Genomic DNA, 23,248 nt, shown 5'->3' on the forward strand with positions numbered 1-23,248 from the left:
TGAGGCCAACTGTATGAAGTTCAACAAAGCCAAGTGCCGGGTCCTGCACCTGAGGCACAACAACCCCACACAATGCTGTAGGCTGGGCAAAGAGTCGCTGGAAAGCTGCCTGGCAGAAAGAAACCCAGGGGTATTTGTTGATAGTCAGCTGAACATGAGCCAGCAGTGTGCTCAGGTGGCCAAGAAGGCCAACAGCATCCTGGCTTGTATCAGAAATAGTGTGTCCAGCAGGACTAGAGAAGTGATTGTCCCTCTGTACTTGGCTCTGGTGAGGTCTCACCTTGAGCACTGTGCTCAGTGTTGGGCCCCTCACTACAAGAAGGACATCGAGGTGCTGGAGTATGTCTAAAGAAGAGCAACAAGGCTGGTGAGGGGTCTAGAGAACAGGTCTTATGAGGAGCAGCTGAGGAGCTGAGAGAGCTGGGATTGTTTAGCCTGAAGAAAAAGAGGCTCGGGAGAGACCTTATCATGCTCTACAGTTACCTGAAAGGAGGCTATAGCGAGGTGGGGATCAGTCTCTTCTCCCAAGCACCAAATGATAAGACAAGACGAAATGACCTTAGGTTGCACCAGGGGAGGTTTATGTTGGATATTAGGAAATATTTCTTCACTGAAAGTGTTGTGAAGTATTGGAACAGGCTGCCCACAAAAGTAGTTGAGTCCTTGAGGTCTTCAAAAAACATGTGGATGTACTTGATGACCTTTGGAGGTCCCTTCCAACCTCAACTGTTCTGTGATTCTGTAATAATTCCTTTTAATTTTATGACAAGATGAGATGTAGAGCTTAATGACATGGTTTAATGATGGACTTGGCAGTGCAAGGATAAAGGTTGGACTAGATCATCTTAGATGTCTTTTCGAAACTTAATGATTCTACAGTTCTATGATTCTATATAGCAAATATATTCTATATATTTGCGATTCTATATGCCTGTGGGATACAACCTATGACCCTGAAGTTCATAATGTCCCACTGCTGGCGGCAATGTAACCAGAGGGAAAGGAAAGAGGAGTAGTGGGAACTGTGCTATATACAATAGGAAACTAGATGAAGAATTCATTGCATTAATCAATCTGAAATGACCATCTGTCCCTGCGTTTTGCACATGGCAAGAGATAAGAAGGATGTCTACAAGACTTATTTCTTAAGGCTGTCCGAATGTTAAAACACCTACCTGTCTTCACTGTGCAGTAAAGTTCCTGCAGCAAGTTTCAAGATAATGCCATTTCTTCCCCTGGAATTACCTACACTAGTGAATATCACTATCACAATTACACTAGTGAATATCTTGGATAAACAGACAGAAATATAACAATCAGAAAATCTCTGGCACATGTATATAAAAAGACGTACAGCCTTTTTTCTGTTTCTAGGAGTAACAGACACTTTTGATGTTTTGAAAAAAAGAAGACCAGACTCTAAAATCCCTGAGGACCCTGATAAGGCTTACTGGTCCTGACCGTCTCCCCTGAGGACTTCCCCTGTACCCTTTCCATGGGCACACAAGGCCCATTTCAGCTCACTCCAGTGGTGCTAGTTCCTGCCTGAGCAACTCCATGGATGTGCGCAGCTCCAGACCCATCTCTGGATCTGCAAAATTTCTGGGGAAACTGAAGCACTTTTACAAGTCTGATAGACAATTGTTTAATAACATAAAAATAAACTCACTAAATTTATGGTAGGAATTTGATGAAGAAACAATGTGAAACATTCCCCTAGGGTTCAAAATTATTTCACAACACTTATCATAGAATCATGGAATGGCTTGGGTTGGAAGGAACCTTACAGATCATCTAACTCCAACTTCACTGCCATAAGCAGGGATACACTTCTGTTTGGTGAAATTTGCATTTGCATTCTACTCATGAATACAAAACTACATATACAAAAATACAGGGGGTTTATTTATTACAAACGAAATGCTTATCCATTCTTCCATTGAACATCCTTAGCCCTCTCTTGTTTTATTTCACAACATGTGTTTGAGATGGAAAAACCTTAGAGGTGGATATATAATTTATATTATTAATTGGTTTATCTGTCTTCTGAATTGTACTGTAACTTATTCTCAACCTTCTGTCTTCCTAGGAAAGTGTCTGGTTATGATGTAAGATAATTCTTGGACAGCTGAAAGTCTTTCCCTTACAAGGAATCCCTACACTGTTTAGACTCAGGCATCCATGCTTCCTAAGTTTACTCTCATCACAAAGAATCGCTGGTATACCCTAAGTAAGTGATCACCAGACAACCTGCCTGAAAATTAATTACATTTTTACAATATAGTTTAAAAACTCAGAAAACAACATTTACAAAATCTGAGTGAAAAAAATAAAAAATCTCTTGAAGGACTACAACTTATTCTGCAGCTCTTATCACTCAGACATCTCAGCCCTTGACATTCCTGTTGTGTTAGATATTACATAAACATGTACTAAAACTGCTAGTCCTGCCTCGGAATGTTGTCACACACTTAGGAAAATTATCCACAAGCACAAAAAACAGAGGTTGGAGTGTTGAGTGTTCCTTGTGATTCAGGATGAAAATCTGTGGTGATTGCTATAGTTGGGAAGCGTGTTACATATACACTCACTTCAAATGAATTAAATATATATTTAAAAAAAAAAAAAAAAACATTCCATTAATGCAATGTGTAAAGTTTCTTCTTCCCCATTCCAGCAGTTATGAGCAGAGGGGGACTGTCCTCTCCAGAAGCCTGTCAGAAGGTCATCAGTTTGCTCTGACAGCACCCATGATAAAACTAACCTTCAGCCCGTACTGCAAAGAAGTATCCCTAATGTCCCAATGGATTCAGAGAGCTGCACCTAGGGTAGAATTGGGCATAGATTAATTACCCATATGGCAGGGCTGAAAGAAGACTATGGAAGAGTCAAGCTGGGGGTGACAGAAGGAGATGGAAGCATCGCAAACAAGACAGATACTGTCAGGAGGTTGCAAGGCTGGCTGCTCCCTCAGTGCCAGGGACTGCAACATAGGCTGGCAGGGCAGGGCTAAGGTCCACATTACCCAAGTCAGGCAAGCATGACAGACACAGAAATTGTACCAAGGTTCAACTAACAGTCCAGATCAACAGACAAGCTCATGGCAATGAGACAGGTCCAAGGTCAAACTGGGAATTCAATCCACAAGTCAGGTCCAGTGATTGCCAACAGGACCACAGCAACAAGTTCTAGTTCAAGCCAGGAGGCACTTGGATAGAAGCTTTTCTTGGACAGAAAATCTGTAAATGCTGGATTAACGCTTCTTTATCTGGAAGATGGACCTCACACCAGAGGAGCTACACAGGAAGCAAGGCACATCCAGTTCTACAGGCTGAGGTGATGCATGAAATTGTTTGGAATTGTATGAAAACAAGTAGTTGTCAAGGAAAAAGCTGAGATGCAGAACACATGCCCTCTCCTCTCCAAGAGCCCTGAAACTGCACTCGAGGTACCTGAAGCTTCACTACTATTCCCACCAGCATAAAATGGCTGCATCTAAACCAGTATCCTGTCTGAGAGTGGCACACTGGATACTTAGAGAAAGAGTACAGGAACAGAACGAGTATAAAGCAACCCTTCCACAGCACATATTCAAGTATCTAACAATCACTTGCTAGGAACCGACTTGGCAGTTACATCTGCAGCTCTGCTTCATGTCCCAGTAAATCAGTCTTATTCATCGTCCCAACCTGCTTATTCTTTTTCTTGACCATTTCCAGATGTGAGCAGCCTATCACTGGTTGCAATGCAACTAAGTAGGCCTGCAAAACCTTCCAGAGTAAAAAGGACACCCTCTGTGCTTCTTCCACAGGCCATGAATGAGTGTCTAGTCATGCTAGCACAAGTGACAGTATATAGTAAAAGCCAGGACTAATCCAGGACTCCTTATGAGTCTAGTAAATTCCATAGATGTGAAAAGATAGCGTTAAAAAAACTTGAACAAAGCCAACATACCCTTCAAAGTTAAGGCAATATTTGGTGCTTTAGATGTCACTGTCTTTCTGGCATTCCACTTACACCACTAACATCTGCATTTTATACAAAAAATGGGCTTTCTCTGGGTGTGATATTTTCTAGTGTTGTCTGAACTGATTGACTGAATGCATGAATATTCACATAGTACTTCTTTCCTTTTTACCCTTTGGCTCTCTGCTTCAATGTTCCTCACTGAATTGATGATTTCCAAATTACCTTCTTTGCAAATTATCCTATTTTCAAAATATCCTTTTACACTTTCAATCCACATCATTCTAACTAATGTAAATTCTTCAGCCTCTTATTGTATCCCTGATATTTCCTTTCCAAGATCAAGAAGCAGCTTTCCCTAACCAAGCACAGATCTAGTGATGCTTCCTGAGCACTTTTAGCAGTTTTGGCACGGCGCTCAGGTATTCTACATTTAGCACTTCACAAAACAATACTGATAGTGTATTTCAGGCTAAGAGCATCTGCTGAAATCTGACTTCCAGACAATTACAAATGGCTGATTTTTACAGGTCTTAATACAATGTTATTACATTACCTGTGGTTCCTTATTGTGTTGGCTAGGATCCTTCTCATAACTCTCTGCATAGATCCGGAGAGTAGCTCTCACATGGCTAGAAGCACTCATTCTGAAGATAAGCCTGGAAGCATCTGAAAAAATAATCCGCAGGCCCTATGGGAGAATAATAAGTGGCATATATGTAAGTTGGCAATACCTTTTACAGATGTACTGTGTTTACTTGGCAAGGTTTCAGTAGCAGGGGACTTCTGTGAGAAGAGTCCAGAACATGTTCCATGTTAGATAAGGGTCGGTTTCATCCAGCTCCAAAGGGACCCAGTGCTGGCCAGAACTGAGCCAGTAAGTGATGTTTATGCCTCTGTGAGAGCAGATTTAAGAAAGGGGAAAAAACAAAAAACACTGGGCATTAGCAGCTGGGAGAGAGGAGTGAGAAGCTGCCCTGCAGCCCCCCAGGTGAGTGCAGCAGGAGGGCAGGAGGTGCTCCAGGCAGGCAGCAGCACTTCCCCTGTGGCCTGTGCAGGGAGAGGCCCCTGGTGGAGCAGGCTGTCCCCCTGCAGCCCATGGGTCCCACATGGAGCAGATCTCCACGCTGCAGCCCCCCAATGGGTGGAGGAGCCCCCAGTGGAGCAGGTGGATGTTACTGTGAAGGAGTGACAGAGACAAAGCATTAGGGACACAGCCACCATTCCCCATCCTCCTGTGCCACTTGTCAGGAGGAGGTAGAGAGTGTGGATGGGGGGAAGGTGTTTGAAGTTTGTTTTGTTTCTCACTTCTCCAGCTTGTTTATAATAGGCAGTACATTTCCCTAATCTCCCTGTGCTGAATCTGTTTTGCCCGTGACAAAAAGATTGTTGAGCAATCTCCTCTTGAGCCCTTGTATTGTATTTTCTCCCCCTTTCCCTTTGGGAACAGGAAGTGAGAGAGTGGCTTTGGACAACTCATTTATTACCTTCTTCCCTTCTCAAGACCAGAAATGATCTTGTCTTTTCCCTCCCACTCGTAACAAGGGCTTTTTTTACTGTTGTTTTTAATTTCTTTCAATGATTTGTTCTTGTTCTGTTTGTTAGAGCAAAAAATCAATGGCCTGAGAAATATTTATGAGATCAGCAAAGTGTTAGAAGCAACTACAGAAGCAAAAAAACGTTGTTGGTAGTGAGAACAAAAGACAGCATCAGTTCTCTTATAGACCACACATATAGATTTGATTACAAAGATTTCAACAAGTATGTGAAACAATTCAGGAACTTAATCTATGGAGTTAATTTCAATATACTAATTAACACACAATAAATGCATGTAGAATAAAAATGATTTATTATTATTAAACTGGAATTTGCTTTTTGCCTCCATCTTCATCTCTTTTTCTTTACTCCTTCCTGCTTTCATACTGTATGTATGAACACATTCTTCCACAGACTACAGTCAATGTACCCAGTTCCACAGTCAACAGATTTTCTGTACAGGGAGGCCATAAAGTAAGCAAGAAGGTCAGACAGATAAACTTGCTCCCATTAAAACTAAAGGACTAAATTGAACAGTTAAATAGTTGCAGTGTTTAATACTCTACTAATTCTGCACTAACACACATCCTAGTTCCCTTTCTGTAAATAGCACTCCTAGGCCAAATGCCACCCCTGTTCTACTACTGAACTTTATTTCCCATTTTAGTCCTGCTGTTGAAAAATGCCTAGTGCATAAATTGAGATCCTTGCTAATTTTAATGGGCAGCAAACTATTCAAAAATGAGAGAAGAGAATTAAGGGAGAAGTATTTTATTCTTCCATTTTTATCAGCAGCTTGAGAAGACTCTGTTATTGACACAGTGCTTCAGCATTCTGGAATACAGGTGGAAAACCTTTGTTTTCTCAGGTAGACGTCAAAATATCTTCAGCCCTGAGTAAAGAACTGTCTGGATGATACTATCCATTAACACTAGGAAATACGAAAATATCACACATGGATAAAGGGTTGGATCAGATGGCCTAAGAAATATTATCCATCTCTAACTTTGGTGATAACATGAACCTCTATTTCACTGGTATGAGAGTAATACAAATTAATTTTAACATGCACCAACACTTTGAATGGTAATCAAACATAGGACCAGCATCTCAAAGTATGTAACATTAACGTCAAACAGGTTTAAGAAGGAAGGGAGTATAACATGCACAAAATGAAACCATAACTATCATGAGCATGAGCATGAGCTTGTCTTCCTATTCAATTACAAAGTGGACATTCTGTATGTTCCTGGTAGGCCAAACCACCCCCGCAACGACATGACTAGCAGCACCAACTTGAACACTCTTCTGCATACTCCCTGTTTATCTGTCAATAATAACAATAACACATTGCTACTTCTCCTAGAATATTAGATTCTGAAATCTCATCACTCACTAACTTAAGGTCTTTTGGAACAAAAAAGCCTTATAAACACTCCCCATAACTCTGCCTTCAACTTTATGATGCCAAAATATTCCACCAAACTACAGCATCTGTAGCCACTTTGATGGTTTTATGGTACATGGGATTTTTGTGTAACATACACACACACACAACCAGCATTCAGACAGTTCACTGTACTATTTCTGAGCTTGTTATTTTCTCCATTTCACATTTCTCAGGGACACATGACCAACGGTATTGATTTTTACACAAGAGTGATGACAGCTGATATTTGTCTATAAGACTACAAGTCCTGCCATACAACTTACAATAGTCTGGCAAAAGGGAACTATAGAAACACAGAGGCTGTACTCATTAAAAACAATAATCTCCTAAGTGCCAGGCAGAAATTGTATGGTAGGGAAAAAAAGAAAGAGTAGCACACTGACAAGTACACAGGAGAGAAACTTGCACTTTTAATAAGACAGGGCACACTATTTGTCACAAACATATTTTCTTGTGGGAACTGATAAGTCGTTTTTCCAGGAGAAAGCATATGAGAATGTTCTGTACAGCTCCCACACTGGACATCTGCAGATATTTATGCTAGGCAAATTAGGCCTGCTAATGGATATTAATGAGTTGTGTGGAAACTCTGAAAATTCTGTTCCATGGTTAACTCACTGGCTTGGGAGGTAGTATGACAGACAGAGCTTCACAGGGATTTCTCCCTTCTGCATTATAATCTGGTTAAGCTGCAAATTTACTAGGATCTGTGAAGCACCCAGAAAACTAAACTTAATGCATATTGTACTATGCAAATTTGGTTTCTAGCAGTTTTGTTGTGTGCTTTTTTTTTTTTTTTTTCCAGTTAACATTTTCATATTTAAATGAGTAGGAATTAACCAGCATAGTAAGTTAGGATGAACAAGGCTACGTAGCCAACTTAAAGCAAAATGGCTTAGGATTTTGAAAACCATTATTAAAGTATAGCAGCAGAGTATGCAATACCAGTAGAAAATATAGCCTATCAGTAATATATTAAACAGAGACACGTACATAAATTAAGTACATGTAAAATAGCTACATCTTTCTTCATAATACTGTGGTTATCATAATTTCTATTCATCCCTCTATGGACCCTTGAGTGTCTCCAAGGCATAGCAGACCACTGTTCTGACAGGAAATACCTTATTGCTTGTACAGGATTGAAACAATCGTTCTGAATAGAAAAGAATTTTTGCCTTATCTCTGGAGTTATATGAAAAAACTTTCTTCCAGCTTGTCCAATGCCTTTTTCCTGACTCTTGCTTAAACTAAAAAAAAAAAAGAAACAAAACCAAAAAGCCACCAGACCATATGCAGAGCCTCTTGAATCTTAAATCTAAAAAAAGGAGCAAGAAAACGTTAAAATTTAAATAATAAAGCTCAGGAGTTTTATTCTGTGAATCTCAGAATATGATAGGTCTTACAATGGTCAATTTCTGGTCCTTCTAATTCAAATTCCATAGACAAATGCAAATGGTCCTGTTTCTAGATTGCAGGATCCTCAGGAGCATCACTGTTATGTGCTAATGTTTGTGCAAAAGCTAGCACAATAAGACTTCAGAAATGAAAACAGTCTTCAAGAACAGCAGAATGTTTAATTTTATACCTTATTGCACTGTGATAAACAATATTCATGGGTTTCAATAGTCAGAATAAATTAGAACGTACAGTCTGGGTGTATTGTTATCTGCCTGTTTTGTTGTTGCTGTGTTTGTTTTCTGTTGCTGTGTCTGTTCTTGCTGTTTATTAACACTGATTTGTTAGTATGAGGCCAGCTTCTCATTCATGAGAAGTTGCTTAGTTACTCTGAATGTAAATGTCTATCCACATACTGCTTTGGAACAAAACTTTGAACGGGTTCCTGAAAACATAGCTTGAAAATCTACATGAAACTCATAACAGTCATAATGAGGCATCTGTATTTACACAAGAGAAAGCTACCTGAGGGAAATGGCAGCAGGAACTGTTGTTTCATTTGTCCAGGTTAGTGGCCTTTCTTATTTTATTGTGCTTGGAGAATCCCACTGAGGCTGCAGATACACAGAGATAGGAATGTAACCTTGTATGAAGACAATCTGGTTGAACTGTACTCTCAATAACTGAGTGCTTTTGCCTATGAAAACATATGCTTTCTGGTTTTATGGACTCAGAGTCCATCTAAAAACAGTCCAAGTCATGCTTCTCTATTTGTGTTACATTGTGATTTGATTAGCAATTATGTTCCAATTTAGGACAGGGCTTTGGATGCAAAGTAAGGGAAAGAAAAATACACTAAACATTTACTAGCTATTTTTTAAAAGGACAAGGGCCATAAGCCTGCTGTGCCTGTAATTTTCCAGTGGACTTGGATATGACAATATCCTCGTGTATTGTTTCAACAGCAAAAAGCACAAAGAGAATAGCTCACTGGCAGGTGGGCTGCTTATATTATCTGGATGCAATGATAAATGGAAACTATAAATATGCTGAGCAGAATGGCATGACAATAGTTTTAATGGCTCGTAATATCATTTGTAAGGGTCTGGTCAGGTCAAGTAATTTACAAACCACAGAAACTGGGACAATAAAAATAAACAGCATAAAATCAGAACACATTTAAATATGAACCATAGTTCATATTCAAGATGTTTTAATAAACATTTAACAAGTACATCGTTAGTTTTGAGTACATCATGAAACACTGAAGGCTCAGTTTGAGTTGCAAAACTTGATAGCCAAGGAATCTTACTGACACAGACTACAGTCAGCCGAGAAGGACCAAAGAAGCAGTCTTTTTGGCTAGAGAAGTCAAACATGCCCACATATGGTACAATCTACTTAAGTCTTCTGCATGCTGTTGGCCACAAGAGAATAATGTGCCTTAATAATGCAAATACTGTACACCACTGAAAGCAAGAAAATTTGACCTTTTTTTTCTTTTTTTAAGGTGTAGATTTCAGATAGAAAATAGGAAAAGCAAAGACTCTCTTTCTACAGGACACTTTCCATTGTTCAGGAAAGGGAACCCTCACTATACTTGCATTGCTGTCAACAGGGACTCCATACCTTCCCACATTCCCAGTGACACTACAGCTGGCCTCCATCTATGCACAGCAAGGGCAAGCTAAACCAGAGGTATATTATCTTATCCTGTCTGAGCTAATCTTAAGTAGGAAATGTGGTGTCTATCAGAGCAAAGAAATCACCATCCAATAAATAAATGGTGAGGCTTGTCACCTGAATGTTAGAAACAACATTTTAAGAGACATGTTGAAAGCTCCAAAACATTGCTACTCCATCACTACAGCCATACCTGTCTTTTGGTCACAGTGCCATCCACAGGATCTATGTACTCAAAGCTGTCTGTTCTTTCCACACTGTAGATATTGTTGCCCACAGCAAACTGCTGATGGCTGAATGATTTGTCAGTGATCAAAGCTTCGAGGTCTCTCATTATGAAATACGCTGTTCTGGGCTCCAATGCTTCATAATCAAACCTTTCATATATATAAGAAAAGTAGAAGTAAAAAGTAAGTCCTGAACAGCTTAGGGAAAAATAAATAAATAAATAAATAAGCTCACTATGTGCACAGTTAGCAATTTACTGCTTACTTCAAAAATTAGAGGTGGACCGTTGAAGTACTTCATTGCAAATCGAACTAGCACATACATGCAGTTCTGTGCAACCTGCCCATGATGTGCGAGTACCACAGTTCTACACTGGCCACTTAGCTCTGAGGCAAGAGAAACCCCATTTAGAAAATGCATGGTTTCTAAAGTAATACAGAAAACATAATCAATACACTGACAGCTTTCTGAAATTAAGAACACAATCAGCCCAGTGCTCAAAAGAAACTGAAATAGATGAATTTTTGCTAAAATTTTTGAGGAACAGCTGTGGGCAGAAGATGTTACAGATATGTTAGCTCCTCTGGATTAAGTATATTCTGGGAAAAAAAAAAAAAAAAAAAAAAAAAAAAAAAAAAAAAAAAAAAGAGAGACAGAGACAGAGACTAAGATAAGGTATGTATCATGGAAACACCAGTTAGAATTCACCTTTCCCAGACCTTAATAAAAATGAGTAAACATCTAGATCTTTGGAAGAGTTCTTCTGACTTAAAAGTAGACATAGTCCAAGTTCTCACAAAAACATTTTCATGTGGAAGCACAGACAGAAACAAATACATGAGTAACTTGTGCTGAGATTTTGATTTTTTTCAATACCATGTAGCTTACTACTCCCATGGATTCCACGTGTAAGTGATTTGAATATTTCTGCATTTGATGTCAGAAAAATCAATTATCCATACACTGTAAGTGACATAAACACACTGCTCCTTCAGTAAGTAAGTAAATTCTCAACATAAAAAAACTGCGTGCAGAACAATGGCAATCTGTAGCAGATTTTCATTGTGCAGACATAGCAAACACCCACCTGCAGTAGTAGTGCCGGCCAAATTTTGCCCAATGATCCCTGACAATCTCCTCGACACTTTGCTTTCGAGCTGCTAGGATTGACAGCCAGACTAGCACTGCCCATAATCCATCTTTCTCTCGCAGGTGATCAGACCCTAAGGAGAGATATGTAAAGCACATTATTTGCTATTCCTGCATATCAGAAAACAAGGTAAGGAGGCTGGGCTCATTCAACTTGTACGTCACCTAACAGTAATCTGTAAGGTAGTAATCTCCACAACTATGGTAGCTCCTAGACAGACAAGCAGAACTAATGTTTAAAATGTGATTCATTTACATATGACAAAGTCTGTACTTCTACGGTTAAATAAAAAAGATACTCAAGTACTTGGATAAAAGTAGTAGTAGCAGTAAAACATTTTTAATCATTGCTCCCGCTCACAGCCATGCAGGGTATTTTCACACCTCTGGTACCCTTTCCTAGAACTGGGCCAGATATGCAACCTCTTGGCCATGAAGCAGAATGTTCTGAGTTATACCAGTCAAGTTCAACTGCATCTCCTTATTTGCACAGACGTTCATCCATCAAGCTGTGGAGAAAGAATTTTCCCATTTCATAAAAAAATGAAGATTTCCAGAATGTTCATGACCAAAAAAAAAAAAAAAAAAGAAAAAAAAAAAAAAAACTATGATGAGCATGATAAGTCTGGCGAAAAAAGTAGAAAATAACACTTCACTTTTCCCCTTTCTGCATTTCTCTATACTTCTCAGTGATAAAACTGTTTGAATGTTCATATCTAAGTCCTTTCCTAGCTTTTTATTTATGAAGACAGAAATTGATACAACAGTGGGGACTGAGAACTATTTTGGACTACCCCCAAAGGATTTAGCACATACTCTGAGATGCAGGAGGCACAAGTTCAAGTCTACTGTCTGAATTCAAACAAGCATGGACTTGCATTTCCCATGTCCAAAACCAAAATGCCAACTTGGAGTAATGGCCTGCTCTGCAATAGACATGTAACATATATCATACCTTGACTAGAAACATTTCTATGAAGCTAAACTCTGCCTGTTAAAACAAGAATGCATAAAGTTTCAATAATCAGCATTTTCTAACAAAGGAGTATTTCATAGGAAAGGTCTTGGCCACTTCAGCTAGTGCCCTCTACTTTTGGATAATTTACAGCAAAATTTTGAGGCAATCTGTACTTAATTCAGATGATAAAAATTCATAACAAAGCATGGATTACTGATAATTAATATAAAGCAAGATCTCATACACCTGACGCTCAGTAGATATGGAAGATTACTACTTAAGCTAATAAACTCAAAAAACTTGATAGGTTAAATCTGTGGCCATTATTCTAGCACAATAATACTAGATTTGGCTGAAGTTTGTTAGCTGTACTGTTACCATTTTTTATCTAGTCACAAAATACAGAAACCCTAGGTACAAAATAAATACATTAAATCACAAGTTTTGTTTCCTCCATCAATTACTATCAAATCAGTGGCAACCAGCTGGACTATCCATGCTCCTTGAAATTACTTAGCAAGAATAATCCACAGAGAAATCTAAACATAATTAGCTTCAAAACCTGCTGCCTGACATATCCTCCTTCATCAAACACAAAAACCTTGTTGTGCAGAATAGCCTGAAAGTTCTGTACACTCATTTGTTAAAATGGCTGTGTATTCCTACTGGCAGCAAACGTGGATCCCATAATATAAATCGATACACTGAAGCTATTAATCCTGTGAAAAGTCAACAGAAAATTAAAGACATATAAGGAAAACAGTAAGACCTGCCTGGAGCCACCATGGTTCCTGGGTTCCACTCTTGACAGTCACTGCTGCTGTCTTCAACTTGCAGTCCCTCTTCTTGAGAGACAGCAGCAGTCAGGCTAACAGATGCTATTCTTACAAATTTGCTAAGAGCCCATCATTCTGGGCTTGCCACAACTCTGTCTGCCGCTTAGGCTCCTTTGCTTTCATTCACCCCTGGGGTGTAGACCCTCAGCCCCCTGAATCTAACACACAACAACAACAACAACAACAACAACAAAGACCACAAAGTTAACTACATGTAAATGACTATTTCAGCACAATACTAGAGCTGTATAAAATTATTGAAGAGTTTTTAAGGAAAAATATGTTTCTAGAAAGCATAACAAAAAAGCCATATGAAGATAATGCTTGTGTCTGTGAGTTTGGTAACATAGAAAACAGGGACACTGAATAGCACAGATGGATTTAAAAACTGAGACAGGCAGTAATATTCCTTCATGTTTGCAAAGTAGCTGTCATGATACTGAGAATATGTCTTTTCTCCTCTTTTTATCTGCCTTGGTCTGCAGCCTGTGAGCTCTCTGCAACAAGAACAGTCTCCTAATACAATGCCTAGAGCAATCGGATGGTCCTCGAGCAGCTGCTATAAAAACAGCAAGAGCTTACTGTGTTCCCTGGTTCAGAGCCTCCGGGCGCTATCAAAGTATGGAGTGCCGACTAATCAGAAGAAAAAGGGCAGGGTTATTTATGAGCTCTCAGAGCTTTGCAAATAGCTTCAGATAAAAAAGGAAAACAAATGTCCCTCCACAGGAAATCAGCCCTTCAGATAATCAGGTCCTCAGCTCTTCTACTCCCTTGTTATGATAACACACTAGGTCAGCTGAAGGATGCCTTCCACAGAAACTCCAACATTAAGACCTACAGATAATAAAGTCATCTTTGCTCATATGAAAAGCAGATGGCATGGTCGTGATCATTTTTACTTTAGCCAAGAGTCTGTTCCAGATAATGCTGCCAGTGCAGGTTTCTGCCAGTACCACCAAAAGGGAGATCTGGAAGAGACCTGTCACTTCCCTCCAGTGTCTGCATTCCTTGTCATGTCACCAGCTGTTGGGTCACCACAGGGACTGGGGGCTCCCTGGGGACCAGAAGCAGCTTGTCAGGGCCAATGTCTGGGCAGGACAGGAGCATAGGGAGCTGGAGACCAGCCCTACTGTGGTGTTGCTGGGGCAGGGGCTGATACGGGGTCCTAGGTGTTGGGCAGGGCCGGGGAGCCCTGAGAGGCTGGGCATGGCCCTAGCAGTCGTGAGCATGCCCCACCATGGCTGCTCCTTTCCTTCTTAACCTTCCTGGCTCTTCTTTTAGTCATTCATCCTTAACACTGGAAAAGTCAATTTTGCCTAAAAAATTATCTCTACTGCTGCTATTACCAGTAACTTAAATTGCTTACGTATCTCCACAGATACTAACAACAAGTGGAGACACAGAATTAAACTAAACACCTGGACTATTAGTTCTAATATAAGCAATCATTTATTCTCTGATTGTATAACACTCTGCAGACTACAAGTCATCAAATCATGCAGTGAAAAATAAATTATTCAGTCAGCAAAATGGTCAATATATCAAGACTTCTGTGCAAACGTCTGAAATAAACACCAAAGAAGAGATGCATTTTGATTTAACAAACGGTTTGAGCATGTTTCATTGAACCAAAATGGTCCAGTGAAACATGGAGAGAAGAATTTTTGGAAAGGTCTGTGTCATGCTCCAAGCCTTGTTCTGGCATGACTTAAGCTTATAAATCTCTATGAAGAAGGATGAGTGTACACATGTATCAGATCCATTTAGCAGCTTTGGCATGTGCTGTGTCCCTGTGTGTCCTTCAGAACAACAGACAGACTGATATTTCTCTGGAAAGAGAAAGCGTTGAAAAAAAAGCAACCCAGAGGCAAAAGTCTTGATGGAGAAACCTGGAAACCACACAACAATTCCAGAATTAAAAATCACTGATTAAAAATGCTAGCCTAATGTGGATATAGCAACAATAATCCTGTGTGTCCATGAAACGTCTCAGTTCATTGTTCTTACTAGAAGGAAAATTGGCAACTGGGATTTCTCAGAACTTCTTTATTCCACCTCTTTTATTATACCAGTATATCCATCAGTTGAGCTACTATTTGCACCTATGTGTGAATGTATTGCCTTTATTTCTTTTAGCAGATTAAAATTCACTGCCACAACTCAGACAACTCTGGTTTTCACCTGCTGCACCTTTGTTTGTACATGTCTTTGCTTTTTTCCCTCTTTTATTTCTACCTCTCCACTTACATGTTAGAAAGATTAGGCAGGAAGCTAGTTCTGCCTCAGCTCAGCTAACAGTTTTTTGTTTATATACCCAGTATCTCTTGTGGATTTGCAGAGGCAGAGCTGGTCTGTACAAAGTGATCAAGATGATTCACAACTATGTATTCCTGGAATTACAATACTAACAGTTGTCCTGTCTTGCTGAGGGAATTTATCAATCTCAGGATAATCCTGAGCTATACTTTTTACTGAAAAACCAACACATTAATGAATTCCAGGCCCTGTGTAAGGAGCTGAAGCAGAAAGAACAGTGGAGTCAATAAATATTTTTCCAATTATCCCATTATATCTATTTTGACATTGTTAAGGAAAATTATAAGAACAAGTACTTTCACAGTTTATTTTTTGAGTTAATTTGTCACGTATTTCTCCACATAATAGTAGCAAAAGGTTTTTCTTTTACTACTGTAATAGTTAATTGCTAAGGCCAGACTCAGAGTAAACAATCTGGGAAAAACTGTCAGAGCATGTTCCCATTCAGAAATAAGTACTCAGCTTAGACAGGCTTAAACTGAAGTAAAGACTTGAGAGTCAGTAGCTTGAGAGACAAAGTAAGATCATAGAAAATATGTTCATATTATGATTTTTCTGATGTTGTAAAGCTGTTGGGCATGCAAGCATTTATATGTCTCATCTGTTCTTTATCTGAAATGACTTGCAATTTTGATTGAGAGAGTGAGCCCTGAGGGACATATGCATGAAGACAACATATTTGCTTTTCCCTAGAATAGGTAACTCTGTCTAGCGTATTGTATTTTGTAAATACATTTTCAAAGCAAAAATAAGATTGAGGCAAGTTCACAAACTCATAGTACAACATTTTTTGTTTGCACACAGTTCTAGTCTTACAGACTTATCATCCAGGAATCTGAATTCTGGTGATATTTTAGGCAAATGGAGATTTAGGGACATTCTGATCTGTTCTTTTACTCAAGTTAACAGGATTATTTCAGATTTGTGTTACTGTCATAGATACCACCATATGGGTTTTTTAAGGCTTTCATTATTTCCAACACCAGACCACCTTTATATTCTCCACTAGTTCTTTCACATTATCTTGCAGGATAAGACAGTTGGTGTTAATGGCATCTGAAAATTTGGAGATGAAGCGTGCAAGTTTATGAAAGATGCAGCAATTACTGAAGGGGCTTAAACTGCAGAAAGATAAATCAACCACACAGCTCTCCTAATCCTGATTAATAGTTTGCTGATGAAACTTAGAAACTAATTGCTGCTGCTGACGCCCTTCTCTGAACTGTGTCCTGGGCATTAGTCACAGAACCAGAAAGCTACTAACCTCATCTGACAAGCTCCCCACACTGCTACAAAAATGGAAGAAGTTTTTAAAGCATTGGTTGAGCTCCAAGATCAGCTGCCAAAAAACAAGTCTGGGAAACACAGCCATATGGGATGTTTTCAAAATCTTTTTTCCTTTTATAGCAGAAATTTTTGCTTTTATTTACTTGCCAGTGCAAAATCCCTTATATTATAAAACTAGGGCTCTGTATTGTTTGGAAATTCCAGCTGGGCTGGATTACCTGGGTACACAACCAATCAATCTCCAATGCTGTTCAGTTAGTTTGACAATAGAACAAGGATCTATAAAACTCCATTCTCTTGCACAGAACAACAATTTTACCACTCTGTGATGTAATGTGCTGTATGGCACATTTCTTGAAAAATCCCACACTGAAAGCTAAAAAAGTACTAAGTTTCAGTTCCCTAAATAGGTACGATGGAGGGGAAAGATGTAAAATTGATTCAAATGCCCAATAGTGGCAGAAACTTGTGAAGGTCATGCAGCTTAGGACATTAGCAAAAGGTTCGCAATAAGGTAAATATTTATTGCTAAAAACAGCTCACATCGCTAACGTGTTGGTCATCTACAGACCAGCCTGTGTTTTACAAATAAACCTCCTGGCATATGAGATATTTTCAGACAGCTGCACTGAACTGAAAGATGATAAGAAAACTGAGGCAGGGAATAAAACAAACTTTAGACATCACTGTAAGTGCCCTGTAGGCACTGTCACAATCCATTTACACAGCAACTATCTACACACTGATCCAGTGCTCCAAGTTGTCTGAATGCCCATGGGCTTCAATCCTGACAGTTTATACCAGCATTTAGATGGCATTGTCAAAACTGGAAGGCCAGAAGGCCTTCCAGCACTGCCAGTGAAGTGCTGCAGGTACCAGGAAGCCCATCTGACCAGAATGGCCTGAGATGCATAGGTTGAGTGCTGCTGTAGAGCAGCTCTCCATACTGGCCAGAAATGTGTTGGTCAAGGAATCTTAAAACTCACAAGAGACAGAATTTATCAGAAATGTGAAGAATTAATGACAGGATAGGAGAAACAGATTCAGACAGGAACACAGAGAGTGTTAGGAATGCAGAGCTGGTGTGAGGTTAGGAGATGCAAGCTTCAAAATTAGAAGAGAGGCTGTTGTACAAAACACAATTGTTTTAGTGCCCTACAGCAAAACCCTAGTGAAGGAAAAGAAGTCAGGTGCAGGGATAGAGAGGAATTGTAACTATCTTGCCCACCCTGAAGTACAGGCAAAACCCAAAGGCCCTTTATCTCTGTTAGACAACTGCCCCTCTTTCCCAATCTCAACAAGCAACTGCTAACTCTGGGTAATAAAGAAGTTAGGCCAACACAAAGCATAATGCCCTTAGTGCTTCAGTAGATCAAGCCCTGAAACCACTTCTTCTAATTTCTATAAAAGTGATCTGCAGGCTTGAAGTCCATCAACTCTTCAGAGAGCCTACTTAGGAAGACCTGAACATGGATATAGGCCATGCCTTTTCAAGGTGCCAGGGAAATTTGGTGTTTGGTCTTTTTCACAATGGCTTGTAGTGGGTTTACGTGGCACGATTTTGGTAGCGTGGGGCCATAGGGGTGGCTTCTGAGAGAAGAATCAAGAAGCTGTTCCATGTTAAGGGCCCCACCACTGGCCAGAGCCAAGCTAATAAGTAATGCTGTTTGCACCTCCGTGAGAACAGGTTTAAGAAAGGAAGAAAAAACTTCTGGGGAACAGCAGCTGGGAGAGATGAGTGAGAAGCAGCCCTGAATCCCCCCAGCTGAATGCAGCAGGAGGGCAGGAGGTGCTCCAGGCAGGCAGCAGCACTTCCCCTGTGGCCTGTGCAGGGAGAGGCCCCTGGTGGAGCAGGCTGTCCCCCTGCAGCCCATGGGTCCCACATGGAGCAGATCTCCACGCTGCAGCCCCCCCATGGGTGGAGGAGCCCCCGGTGGAGCAGGTGGATGTGGCCTGGAGGAGGCTGCGGCCCATGGAGAGCCCCTGCAGGAGCAGGCCCCGGGCCGGAGCTGCAGCCCGTGGAGAGGAACCCATGCAGGAGCAGGGGTCTGGGGGGAGCTGCTGCCCACCCATGGGGGACCCGTGCTGGAGCAGTTTGCTCCTGGGGGATGGATGGACCCCATGGGACGGAGCCGTGTGGGAGCAGTGCTTGGAAAGCTGCTGCCTGTGGGCAGCCCCCACAGGATCAGTTCGGGAAGGATGGCATCCCATGGGAGGGACCCCACAGGGAGCAGGGGAAAAGAGTGACTGTGAAGGAGTGGTGGAGACGAAGTGCTGAAGACTGACTGCAGACCCATTTGCCCATTCCCCTGTGCCACTTGGGGAGGGAGGAGGAGGGTAGATGGGGGAAGGTGTTTTTGGTTTCTTTCCTTTGTTTCCCACTTCTCTAGATTATTAGTAATAGGCAATAAATTCCTCTAATCTCCCTATGCTGAGACTGTTTTGCCCGTCATGATAGTTATTGAGCAATCTCCCCATCCTTATCTTAGCCCCTGAGCCCTTTGCATTGTATTTTCTTCCCCTTTTCTTTTGAGGAGGGGCAGTGAAAGAAAGGATGTGATGGAGCTCAGCTGCCCACCTGAATAAAACAATGACACTGAACCATAATTTTTTCCTGACAATTGTCCTTTGAAGCCAGTCTCTATTAAGCAAGCAAAGATTCCTCTCTTCTCCCTGAGAAAAGAAACATCTACAAGAATCATAATCAACACCATTGCCCAGTAAAGACCTCTCATAGGTAAATGGAGATGTGGTCTAAAAGCATATGGCAGCAAATGACAGTACATTCCGAAAAGAACAGGACCTCCCTACTTCTAGAAACACCCTTCTCTCCAAGCTAGAACTGTCACTCAATGACCCTGCAAAAGACCATTAGAAAATATCCATTCAAAAGATACACCCAAGGCAATACAAATCTCTGCTCCTCACAGAAGTTAAGACAAGGCAGCTAGGTTTCCTATCTTGGGACAGTCATTCACATTCAGAACAGAAAGCAAAATACACATTCATTGTTCATTTAATTTCTTTTACTTCCTACAGACAGGCACCCAAAGAAACCTAACATTTTATTATTTTTTTCTCTATCATAATCCAGATACCTACAGGAAAGTTAATGACAGTCTACTGTATAAAGTGACATGTGTATGGCTTAAAGAAGTCTTCATTTTTAAACAAGCAGCATTCTGCTCTAATTAACCTCAACTAATACTAAATACTAGAGTCATCTAAATCAAAGTGACATGAAATTTGTAAACCAAACTTCAGTGCATGACAAATAATTTTCTGTGAAAAGCTGTAGCCAATGAATTACAAACCAAAAAATCAAACTCCATGGAACTCACATCAAAATACAGAAAAAATTAGCCAGGGAATAAGTCAAGTAATTCTGATATGTGATTATTCAAAAACATTTACAACATAACCCTACTAATACGAAGTAGAAAAAAATTATGTGGCAGAATCTAGAAAAGAAAAACCAAACACTGTAAAATGTATTCAGTTTCCCTCATAATCCAAAACTATGTTTGTGTAGATTTACAGAGTAAAGACTCTACTGGTTTGCTCTGACTGAATCCCATCAGTACTGAATTCTTGAGGACTGCTCAGATTTGTCTTGAGTTCTGCACTCTGTTGTTGACTGGTCTTGGGACAGATGAGAGACAAATACTTAGGGAAAACAGGTGCTGACATGCAGCTGAATTTATTCTAGGGATGATTTTATCTTCATCTGACTTTCCAGTAATTGTGATGTTCTAAACATGGGATGTTTGGAACAGGTATGCTAGATATGCCATTAGACATACCGATCTTCATGCTTTGTAGACTCATCCACAAGACCACAAGAACCATGTGCATGCAGGCAACATTCCTCAAAAGGTTGTTGCAGTCTGTGAAAAATACTATTATAGTGTGACCAATGAGATCCTTCCACATATCGTTCAAGTCAGAAGAGTGGCAGACACCTCTGAAAACTGTCTGGGCAGTGATAGGATTGCCTATGGCTTCACAATGTCCATCTTTCACATGTTTCTTACTCCAAAAGCAGATGAACACCAGAGATTGCAAGAAGATGTTCAAGATACAACATCTGACAGTCCTCTGTTCAAGCACAATATCGAGTTAATTTGATGATTTTTTTGGCTTTGACTCATTTAACTTTGAAAAAATATTGTCATTAAAAGTCTGTGGAAATCTTTGATTATGTATTACTTACCGGTGCCAAAGCTTTCCTCTCCACAGAGTGAACAACGTCCAGAATCCATGAGATTGGAAAAATATCTCCATCCTGTTGGTGTTTCATACACAGGAACCTTCATTACTTTTGCCACTCTATAGAAGACAGAATAAAACACCAACAATTAAGACAGTGCTTTGTTTTTTTTTTTTTTTTTTTTTTTTTTCCATATATGGCTTGAGATCACAGAATCACAGAATGGTTTAGGTTGGAAGGGATCTCTGAAGTTCATCTGGTCCAACCCCGCTGCCAAGCAAGATCACCTAGAGCACATTGTGCAGGATGGCATCGAGGAGTGTTTTGAATATCTCCAGAGAAGGAGACTCCACAACCTCTCTTGGCAACTTGTGCCAGTGCTCTGTCACCTTCACAGTAAGGAAGTGTCCTCACATATTCAGCTGGAACCTCCTGTGCATCAGTCTGTGCCCTTTGCCTCTCATCCTCTCACTAGGCACAACTGAAAAGAGACTGGCTCCATCCTCTTGACACTCTCCCCTCAGATATTTATACACATTGATGAGGTCTCTCCTCATTCTTCTCTTTTCCACACTAGACAGGCCCAGCTCTCTCAGCCTGTCCTCGTATGACTGGTGCTCCGGTTCCCTAATCATCTTCATAGCCCTACTCTGAACTCAATCGCTCTATCTCCCTCTTTTAAGAGTGAGCCCAGAAATGGACACAATACTCCAGGTGTGGCCTCACCAGGGCTGAGCAGAGGGGGAGGATCACCTCCTTGACCTGCTGGCAACTTCTTAAGTTGAGGAATACTGTAGGTTTCACTGTCTCCTGACAGTTAGACTATGAAGGAAAATACAACATGGCAGACCAACAGCACCATTCAGAACTGATCCTTGTCTCAGAAACCAGTCTCAGTCAGGACACAAGTATGTTTACACTGTAGTATTTTCATGTATTCTAGGAACAGGTGTTTATTTTTGTATCTATATGTTACACCTTAAAAAGGGTGTTTATAAATGAGATCAAGTAAGAGTTGCTGATGCTTATTTGAAAAGAGCTAGAGAGGTACTTGGAGTAAGAAGAATTATCAGAATGTTTTATCTTAAACTTGGCTTTCATGTCTGCGTAGAGTTAGAGGCAAGTATACCTCTTGTGTTTATACAGCACTAGCTGTATTACTGACCCTTAGATATATCACTGCATAATAGATGTTATACAGTGCAGAGCTGAAAAGGGTTCTAGCTGGCTCTGCAGAAAATAAAAAACATAAAAGGATTTAATCTCTGTGTGACAATAACTGCAGGCTGGGAACGGGACAATCCTGCCAAAAAGTAGAAAACAATCAAACAGAAAACAATGACTAACATGCTGGAAGAGCAAAACTAATACTCTTGAGGTAGCCTAATAATACACCAGGAATATTTCTGTTTGCAGAAATGTTCCAATATCCTGGTACTGTTAATAGAGAAGAAAATCTCTTCCCTTTCACTTTTCTGTATTCCTCTAGTCTGGGGACAAACAGCCTCAGATAGACCTATCTTGATGAGCATGAGAGTCTTCCAGAGACTGTTATGCTTGTTGAAAGTTTTCTGTTTACTAGGCCAGCTCTGAAAAGGCAGATAATGAAATCATTATGGTATTGGGTTTAATTTAGACTATGTCTTTCAAACAAACAAATGTAATATAAATATAAATACATGTGTATAAAGTTTATAGTGAAATATGAGACAGTTTCTAGCAATTATTTTTTGTTTGTTCTTTATTCTCACAGACTTAAACAGAGTAAACAGTTAGACTTTAACAGAGTAAATAGTTAGAAGCAGCAAATTCAGGCCAGCTTTAGGTACTACTGTTCAGTAGTGCTGTAGGGAAGACAGTTACATTATATTATGCAACAAACAAAAGATCTAGTAAATAAGGTACTCAACAATATATGATATTCTAAACCAAAATGATTTCTGCTATAATTTGTGTACAGAGGAGATTCGCTTTCCTCTCTCTGTCTGTTTTCCACATTTAGACTGTCACTTTTTGAGCAAGGACTAGTACTGTTTTCAAAGCTCTGAATAAACAAAAGGCTTCAGTCCCAGCTGAGTAACCCAAACCACAATAACCTTCATAAAAATATTTCTTTGACCTCCAAGCCTCAGAAAAGCAGTACTATTTAATAAACCAACAGTCTGTCTGAATTAACATGCAATTATTATAATATCTGACAAGACTGGCATCTCATCAAAGCAGCACTG

The 23,248-nt window shown here is 40.1% G+C and overlaps 1 protein-coding gene across 1 annotated transcript in view; it reads right to left on the reverse strand.

The window, feature by feature from the left end:
* PGM5 (phosphoglucomutase 5) overlaps positions 1 to 23,248 on the reverse strand; it is an 83,625-nt gene that overhangs the window by 12,154 nt on the left and 48,223 nt on the right. Inside the window, exons 7-10 of the mRNA XM_084503994.1 lie at positions 21,024 to 21,139; positions 11,352 to 11,487; positions 10,230 to 10,413; positions 4,523 to 4,657 (exon numbers count right to left, since the gene is read on the reverse strand). Coding sequence (XP_084360120.1) covers positions 4,523 to 4,657; positions 10,230 to 10,413; positions 11,352 to 11,487; positions 21,024 to 21,139 — 571 coding nt within the window. The remainder of the gene's footprint in view (positions 1 to 4,522; positions 4,658 to 10,229; positions 10,414 to 11,351; positions 11,488 to 21,023; positions 21,140 to 23,248) is intronic.

The sequence above is a fragment of the Aythya ferina genome, assembly GCF_964211825.1.
Source record: "Aythya ferina genome assembly, chromosome: Z".
Classification (NCBI taxonomy): domain Eukaryota; kingdom Metazoa; phylum Chordata; class Aves; order Anseriformes; family Anatidae; genus Aythya; species Aythya ferina.